General features: G+C 38.6%; 1 protein-coding gene across 1 annotated transcript; it reads right to left on the minus strand.

Annotated features, from left to right (window-relative positions):
• Positions 1-155: 155 nt before the first annotated feature.
• Positions 156-8,812, minus strand: LOC129873193 (exosome complex exonuclease RRP44 homolog A-like). The gene is made up of 2 exons (XM_055948240.1): positions 8,271-8,812; positions 156-992 (listed from the first exon to the last, which is right to left on the minus strand). Exons 1-2 carry the CDS (start codon positions 8,500-8,502, stop codon positions 934-936), a joined length of 291 nt encoding a protein of 96 aa, XP_055804215.1. The 5' UTR covers positions 8,503-8,812; the 3' UTR covers positions 156-933.
• Between the last annotated feature and the right edge of the window lie 453 nt (positions 8,813-9,265).

The raw sequence follows: 9,265 nt of genomic DNA on the forward strand, positions 1-9,265 counted from the left end.
ATTATACAAAAATAATCTTTTTATATTAAAAGAAATAATCAAAAATACTCTTGAACAATGCAAAATTAAACAAAAACGCCTCAATAAATAGTAGTTTAGTCTAAAAATGTCTTTGCCATCAATAATTTGGTCCAAAAATACCTCGATGGTTACTTAATGGATAAAAATGAGGGGCGATAGAGAATGGAACATACAAATTTAATCAGCTCAACAATTAATTGATGTTACAATCAAATTACCTATTTCATTATCGTAGCATTTCATTACATTCTATACACAGTGAGATGCTCTGGCTTTACATGGAAAACTATACAATCCTTTCCGTGTTCCTATTTTTTTGAGTGTATGTATGTGCATGTGCGTGTGTTGAGAGAGAGAGAGTCAGACAATGCCTTCTCGGCCAGTTAGTCTAACCACAGGGATCCGTGCTCCAGATCCAGATTATCCTCCAATGTAGTAATCGCAGACCAGATATCTTCAGCACGAAATTATTTCTTGGCAGGTAGCAAGAAGAACCAAATTAGGTATACTCACAAGTCACCAGATCTTTTTAACACTAGGATACGACTGATCTTAGTCGTTTTGCCGCACAATGAAGTCTTCTTCAACTCCTCAACCATGACAGAGCATGCTGAAGGCAATAATGCATCTCCAAACATAATTGCACCTACGAAAATAAATAAATAGAATGGCAACGTCATGAATCAATCCATCAACTATGCTTCACCCGCAAAATTAGTTGGCCTGCTATATTGATCCTCATTCCTCTGCATCTGTTCCACTCTATCCATATCGGAGTTATTGTTCCAACACAAATGAAAACAAAAACATCAGGAATAAAGAAAAATACATTGGTTCTTTTTCCCTGTGCTCTCTTTTTCTTATGTGTGTGGGTGTGCGGGGGAGGATATTAACTTACTCCTGCAAGCCTTGTTATTCAAGACCCAATTCACTGATAGGGGTACTATTTATGATCCATTTGTACCAGCAAGCTGTGGATTGCAAATACATTATTCAGAGAACATGAAACATATTTAAGGAAGAACCTAAGCAAGATTCCATGAGAAAGAAGAGTCAAATGGAGTAAAATATGAGAGCTAGTTAGACAGTTAGATCAACCCCCAAAATATACAAAACCTGCATTATTAGGAAACCAATCATTTTCTTATGAAATACGTGCAAGATAATCTTGTTAGCCAGTAGAGTATTCCTAAAACATGAATGATGCCATGAACATTGTTCCAAATTAAGTTGGAAGCTATTCAAGCTTCAAAAACAGAGAATTTCTAGCATTGTCTTGTTACTGATGGTATTAGAACAAAAAAGCTCTTTCCTTAGAAGTTACAATTCATAATTCACTTGCTATAATCAACCCAATTAAAACATAAAATGGACCTTAAGAGACAATGCGCACAAATGACACTTAACAACAACAACAACATACCCAGTGAAATTCCATTGGTGGGGTCTGGGGAGGGTAAAGTGTACGCAGACCTTACCACTAGCTCATAGAGGTAGAGAGGCTGCTTCCGAAAGATCCCCGGGCTCAAATGTATCAGCTCCAAGTGGATAATAGAATAAGAGAGGAGGAAATGCATGTGTAATATCACGAATAGGGTGGTTCGGTGAGGGGGGGAAAAGAAACTGAACTTTGCCAAGTCAAAACACAAATCAGCTCAGAAGCTTAGAAATCTGCCATGGCTGCAACCTTCAGTTAGCCTTATGAGACAGAGAAGAAACACCAAGAAATGGAAGTTTCTTCAGAATCCAACAGACCGACTTCAGGTTCCAGACAGCCAGGCCATGCAACAATTTTTCAGCTCAAGAGAGAACATGTTTGATTGCCATTTTGAGATGTACCAGATAGAGTAATAAAATTAGGAAAAGTGGTAGGTCGTGTGTAATTTCACCAAAAGAGGGTTCGGTGAGAAATAAAATAAACTTTGCAAAGACAATAACATGATTAGCTCAAAAGCTTTGAAATCTGTCGTGGCTGCAAGCATCAATTAGCCTTATGATACACAGAAAAAGCACCAAGAAATGGAAATTTATTTTCCATAATCTCATAGACCCACCTGAGGTGCCGTGCCAAGCAGCAGTTTTTAAGCTTGAGAGAAAACGGGTTTTATTAAACTTCCACATTAGACAAAACCTCTACATCCTCATGGTTTATAGTGAAGCAGAGTGAGTAATAAGAATAAGAAAAGAGGAAGGTCAGGTGTAATTTAACGAAAAGGATGATTTGTTGAGGGGGGAAAAGAAACTGAACTTTGCAACTGTTTGCTTGATCATTGGGCTTGAGATGGTAATGGGATGGGCTGACCCATGCGTCGATTTGTGAGCATAAATTGAACCGGGGCTCAGTTTGCTTTGCAGTTTGCACCCTGCTATTTAACTTATACTCAATTTTTCCAAATTATTCTTCTTGTAGCAATAGTAATAAACTTCATTTTGCCTCTTCTTCAACAAGTCAAAATACGAATCAGCTCAAAAGCTTTGGAATCTGTCATGGCTGCACGCATCAGTTAAGACTTATGTAACGGAGAAGATACACCATGTAATCCAACACTCTCCTAAATCTCATAAGCCCACTTGAGGTGCCATGCCAAGCAACAGATTTTCAGCTCAAGAGAGAACATGTTCGATTGCTTCCTCAAGTTATACCAGAGAGAGTAATAAGAACAAGAAAAGTGGAAAGTCGTGCAGTTTCACCAAAAGGGTGGTTTAGTGACAAAAAAATTGAACTTTGCAACACCAAAACAAGATTAGCTCAAAAGCTTTCAAACCCAACATGGCTGCAAGCATCACATTGCCTATGAGACTGACAAGAAAGACCAAGAAATTAAACTTGTCCCAAAATCTCATAGACCTTTCTGAAGTGCCATGCCAAGTAACAGTTTTATAGCTCGTGATAAAACATGTTTGATTGAACTTGGACTGATGAAAACCTCCAAATCTTCATTTTTGTATAAAACGGAGCAGAGTGAGTAATAAGATAAGAAAGGAGGAAATGCATGCGTAATATCACAAATAGGGTGGTTCGGTGAAGAGGGAAAAGAAACTGAACTTTGCCAAGTCAAAACACGAATCAGCTCAGAAGCTTAGAAATCTGCCATGGCTGCAACCCTCATTAGCCTTATGATAAAGAGAAAAAACACCATGAGATGGAACTTTCTTCAGAATCTAACGGAACGACTTGAAGTGCCAGACTGCCAGGCCATGCAACAATTTTTCAGCTCAAGAGAGAACATGTTTGATTGCCATTTTTAGTTATACCTGAGAGAGTAATAAATATAAGAAAACAGGAAGGCCATGTGTAATTTCACCAAAAGGCGGTTCGGTTAGAAAGAAAATGAACTTTGCAAAGTCAAAACCACGACTAGCTCAAAAGCTTTGAAATCTGTCATGGCTGCAAGCATCAGTTAGCCTTATGATGTAGAGAAGAAACACCAAGAAATGGAAATTTATTTTCCAAAATCTCATAGACCCACCTGAGGTACCGTGCCAAGCAACAGTTTCTCAGCTTGAGAGAAAACAAGTTTTAATGAACTTCCATGTTAGACAAAACCTCCATATCCTCATGGTTTATAAAACGAAGCAGAGTGAGTAATAAGAATAAGAAAAGAGGAAGGTCAGGTGTAATTTCATGAAAAGGATGGTATGTTGAGGGGACAAAAAGAAACTGAACTTTGCCAAGTCAAAACACGAATCAGCTCAGAACCTTAGAAAATCTACCATGGCTGCAACCCTCAGTTAGCCTTATGAGACAGAGAAGAAACACCATGAAATGGAACTTTCTCCAAAATCTGACAGACCTACTTAAGGTGCTATGCCATGCTACAGTTTTTCAGCTCAAGAGAGAACATGTTTGATTGCCATTTTTACATATACCAGAGAGAGTAATAAAAATAAGAAGGGTGGAAGGCCGTGTGTAATTTCACCAAAACGGGGTTCAATTAGAAAGAAAATGAACATTGCAAAGACAAAAACACAATTAGCTCAAAAGCTTTGAAATCTGTCGTCGCTGCAAGCATCAGTTAGCCTTGTGATGCAGAGAAGAAACACCAAGAAATGGAAATATATTTTCCGAAATCTCATAGACCCACCTGAGGTGCCGTGCCAAGCAACAGTTTTTCAGCTTGAGAGAAAACAAGTTTATTGAACTTCCTCGTAAGACGAAAGCTCCACATTCTCATAATTTATAAAACGGAGCAGAGTGAATAATAAGAATACGAAAAGAGGAAGGTCAGGTGTAACTTCACGAAAAGGATGGTATGTTAAGGGGGCAAAAAGAAGCTGAACTTTGCCAAGTCAAAATACGAATCAGCTCAAAAGCTTTGGAATCTGTCATGGCTGCACGCATCAGTTAAGACTTATGTAACGGAGAAGATACACCATGTAATCCAACACTCTCCTAAATCTCATAAGCCCACTTGAGGTGCCATGCCAAGCAACAGATTTTCAGCTCAAGAGAGAACATGTTCGATTGCTTCCTCAAGTTATACCAGAGAGAGTAATAAGAACAAGAAAAGTGGAAAGTCGTGCAGTTTCACCAAAAGGGTGGTTTAGTGACAAAAAAATTGAACTTTGCAACACCAAAACAAGATTAGCTCAAAAGCTTTCAAACCCAACATGGCTGCAAGCATCACATTGCCTATGAGACTGACAAGAAAGACCAAGAAATTGAACTTGTCCCAAAATCTCATAGATCCTTCAGAAGTGCCGTGCCAAGCAACAGTTTTTTAGCTCGAGAGAAAACATGTTTGATTGAACATTGAAAGATAAAAACATCCAAATCTTCTTTTTGTATAAAACGAAGCAGAGTGAGTAATAAGAATAAGAAATGAGGAAATGCATGCGTAATATCGCAAATATTGCTGCTCGGTGAGGGGGGAAAGAAACTGAACTTTGCCAAGTCAAAACACGAACCAGTTCAGAAGTTTAGAAAATGTGCCATGGCTGCAACCCTCAGTTAGCCTTATGAGACAGAGAAGCCATGAAATGAAATTTTCTCCAAAATCTAACAGACCAACTTGAGGTTCCATGCCATGCAACAGTTTTTCAGCTCAAGAGAGAACATGTTTGATTGCCATTTTGAGTTATACAAGAGAGAGCAATAAAAATAAGAAAAGTGGAAGGTCGTGTGTAATTTCACCAAAACAGGGTTTGGTGAGAAAAAAATGAACTTTGCAAAGACAAACACACGATTAGCTCAAAAGCTTTGAAATCTGTCGTCGCTGCAAGCATCAGTTAGCATTATGATACAGAGAAGAAACACAAAAAATTGGAAATTTATTTTCCAAAATCTCATAGACCCACCTGAGCCGTGCCAAGCAACAGTTTTTCAGCTTGAGAGAAAACAAGTTTTAACGAACTTCCACGTTAGACAAAACCTCCACATCCTCAGGAAGGTCAGGTGTAATTTCACGAAAAGGATGGTTTGTTGAGGGGGTAAAACGAAACTGAACTTTGCCAAGTCAAAACACGAATCAGCTCAAAAGCTTTGGAATCTGTCATGGCTGCACGCATCAGTTAGCCTTATGTGCCGGAGAAGATACACCATGAAATGCAACACTTCTCCAAAATCTCATAATCTCACCTGAGGTGCCATGCCAAGCAACAGATTTTCTGCTCAAGAGAAAACATGGTTGATTGCTTTCTTAAGTTATAACAGAGAGATTAATAAGAAAAAGAAAAGTGGAAGGTCGTGTAGTTTCACCAATTGGGTGGTTTAGTGATAAAAAAAATTGAACTTCGCAACACCAAAACACGATTAGCTCAAAAGCTTTCAAACCCAACATGGATGCAAGCATCAGATTGCCAATGAGACTGAGAAGAAAGACCAAGAAATTGAACTTTTCCCAAAATCGCATAGACCCTTCTGAAGTGCCGTGCCAAGCAACAAGTTTTTCTAGCTCGAGAGAAAACATGTTTGATTGAACATTGAAAGATAAACACCTCCAAATCTTCATTTTGTATAAAACGGAGCAGAGTGAGTAATAAGAATAAGAAATGAGGAAATGCATGAGTAATATCGCAAATATTGTTGCTCGGTGAGGGGGGAAAGAAACTGAACTTTGCCAAGTCAAAACACAAATCAGTTCAGAAGTTTAGAAAATGTGCCATGGCTGCAACCCTCAGTTAGCCTTATGAGACAGAGAAGAAACACCAAGAATTGGAACTTTCTCCAAAATCTAACAGATTGACTAGAGGTGCCATGCCATGCAACAGTTTTTCAGCTCAAGAGAGAACATGTTTGATTGCCATTTTGAGATAGAGAGCAATAAAAATAAGAACAGTGTAAGGTCGTGTGTAATTTCACCAAAACGGGGTTCAGTGAGAAAGAAAATGAACTTTGCAAAGACAAAAACACGATTAGCTCAAAAGCTATGAAATCTGTCGTGGCTGCAAGCATCAGTTAGCCTTATGATACAGAGAAGAAACACCAAGAAATGGAAATTTATTTTCCAAAATCTCATAGACCCACCTGAGGTGCCGTGCCAAGCAACAGTTTTTAAGCTTGAGAGAAAACGAGTTTTATCAAACTTCCACGTTAGACAAAACCTCCACATACTAATGGTTTATATCGGAGCAGAGTGAGTAAAAAGAATAAGAAAAGAGGAAGGTCAGGTGTAATTTAACGAAGAGGATGATTAGTTGAGGGGGGAGAAAAGAAACTGAACTTTGCCAAGTCAAAATACGAATTAGCTCAAAAGCTTTGGAATCTGTCATGGCTGCACACATCAGTTAGACTTATGTAACGGAGAAGATACACCACGAAATGCAACATTCTCCTAAATCTCATAAGCCCACCTGAGGTGGCGTGACAAGTAACAGATTTTCAGCTCAAGAGAGAACATGTTTGATTGCTTTCTCAAGTTATACCAGTCACCAGAGAGAGCAATAAGAACAAGAAAAGTGGAAGGTCGCGCAGTTTCACCAAAAGGGTGGTTTAGTTACAAAAAATATTGAACTTTGCAACACCAAAACACGATTATCTCAAAAGCTTTCAAACCCAACATGGCTGCAAGCATCAGATTGCCTATGAGACTGAGAAAAAAGACCAAGAAATTGAACTTCTCCCAAAATCTCATAGACCCTTCTGAAGTGACGTGCCAAGCATCAGTTTTTTAGCTCGAGAGAAAACATGTTTGATTGAACATGGACAGATGAAAACCTTCATTTTGTATAAAACGGAGCAGAGTGAGTAATAAGAATAAGAAATGAGGAAATGCATGCGTAATATCACGAATAGGGTGGTTCGGTGAGGGGGGGAAAGAAACTGAACTTTGCCAAGTCAAAACACGAATCAGCTCAGAAGCTTAGAGAATCTGCCTGGGCGGCAACCCTCAGTTAGCTTTATGAGACAGAGAATAAACAACATGAAATGGAACTTTCTCCAAAATCTAACAGGACCGACTTGAGGTGCCATGCCATGCAACACTTTTTCAGCTCAAGAGAGAACATGTTTAATTGCCAGTTTGATTTGTACCAGAGAATAGTAAAAACAAGAAAAGTGGAAGGTCGTGTGTAATTTCACCAAAAGGGGGTTCGGTGAGAAAGAAAATGAACTTTGCAAAGACAAAACGCGATAGCTCAAAAGCTTTGAAATCTGTCGCGACTGCAAGCATCAGTTAGCCTTATGAGACAGAGAAGATACACCAAGAAATGGAACTTCCTCCAAAATCTCATAGACCCACCTGAGGTGTCATGTCAAGCAACAGTTTTCAGTTCAAGAGAATACATGTTTTATTCAACTTCCACACAAGACAAAACCTTTACATCCTCAATGTGTATAAAACTGACCAGAGAGACAAAATAAGAATAAGAAAAGAGGTAGGTCATGTATTATTTCACCAAAAGGGTTTTGTTGTGATAAAAAAAAAGGGAGGTCAAGATGCACATCTTGACGGTATTGTTGCCCTTTACCATAACCATGGCCAGCGATGACGATGGTGGAAGTGAAGGATTGGTAGGTTGAATGGAGGTCGGGAAAAAAGTGGAGGAGGTGGTAAAAGGGGTGGATTTAAGCCACGCATTAGAAATGTGGCAATTGATAGTGCTAATTAGTTTGATGAGATACTAATTACTCTTTAACCATTTTTAGTTAGTCAATAAGTCCATATATGAAACGGTAAGAACATGATGACCCAATTGTTAACAGAGGACATATCTAGATACTTCAGGTATTTCTGGGGCAAATTTGGTCAATTTTGCAATATACAAGAAAGCTATGTTCATTAAAGAAAAAAAGAAGGAAGTGGACAAACCTTCATCAGCTAATGCCAAAGACTTCTCCTCGTGCCACTTTTCTTGAGGCAAAAGCTCAACTGCCACTATATCACCATCAAAAGCCCTATTCATGTTTGCATGCCCATATATAATTATCTCATCACCAATGCTTTCACTTCCAACATATGCTTCAAATGGATTAAAACGGTTAACACGAAGTTTCCCCTGGTGAAGAAGTCCCCGAAGCAAGCCAGAAGTAATTTCTAACATGGGCTTAAACCCTTAAACCCTCAAAAATCCATCTTGCTTTCAACGAGATGGAGCACAGAACTGATATAAACTGTGCTATTGATACCTCAGAATGGAATAACTAGCCGGAGAAGAAGTGCTTGTCATGCTTAGTTTTCCACATTTAGACAGACATATATCCATCAGAGGGAGGAATATGAATGTTGAAGAGAATAAGCTAAAGGTTTGAGAATGTAGGTGAGCAACTAATCCTGTATTAACAACTAGAATCAGTACTACACTTTTCCTTTCTAAGATTGATTTGCAAATGGTTTACATGTACGTAACTTTTTGAATGACAGAGACAAGTATTAGAGAATGTTACCGCAAGAAGTGTGACAGATGTTGGCTACTTGTGAATCAGATTTAAGTTCCAGCTTTAACCATAACATTTAACTTCATGCTCAGAGCTAGGTTTGACTTTAATGAATGTTGTAAAATTTAGTGCAATGGTCTTGAACCTAATTAAAACATAAAATAGACCTTAAGAGACAATATGCACAACTCACACTTGAAAGCCTTAAACCCTCAAAAGTCCTTGCTTTTTAGCAAGATGGAACACAAAACTGATATAAATTGTGGTATTGATACCTCAGAATGGAATAACTAGACTGAGAAGAAGTGCTTGTCACGCTTTGTTTTCCACACTTAGACAGGCATATATCCTTCAGAGGGAGCAGCAGGAACGCTAAAGAGAATAAGCTCTAAAGTGTAGTAAAAGGTTCGAGAATGTAGGTGAGCAATC

This window comes from Solanum dulcamara, chromosome 11 (genome assembly GCF_947179165.1).
Source record: "Solanum dulcamara chromosome 11, daSolDulc1.2, whole genome shotgun sequence".
NCBI lineage: Eukaryota > Viridiplantae > Streptophyta > Magnoliopsida > Solanales > Solanaceae > Solanum > Solanum dulcamara.

Excerpts from the sequence above, each read along its gene's own strand:
- LOC129873193 (XM_055948240.1), bottom strand. The coding sequence starts at position 8,502 with ATGTTAGAAATTACTTCTGGCTTGCTTCGGGGACTTCTTCACCAGGGG. Across the intron at positions 993-8,270 it reads TTTGGCATTAGCTGATGAAG|CTTGCTGGTACAAATGGATC; the intron begins GTTTGTCCACTT and ends TGCAATCCACAG.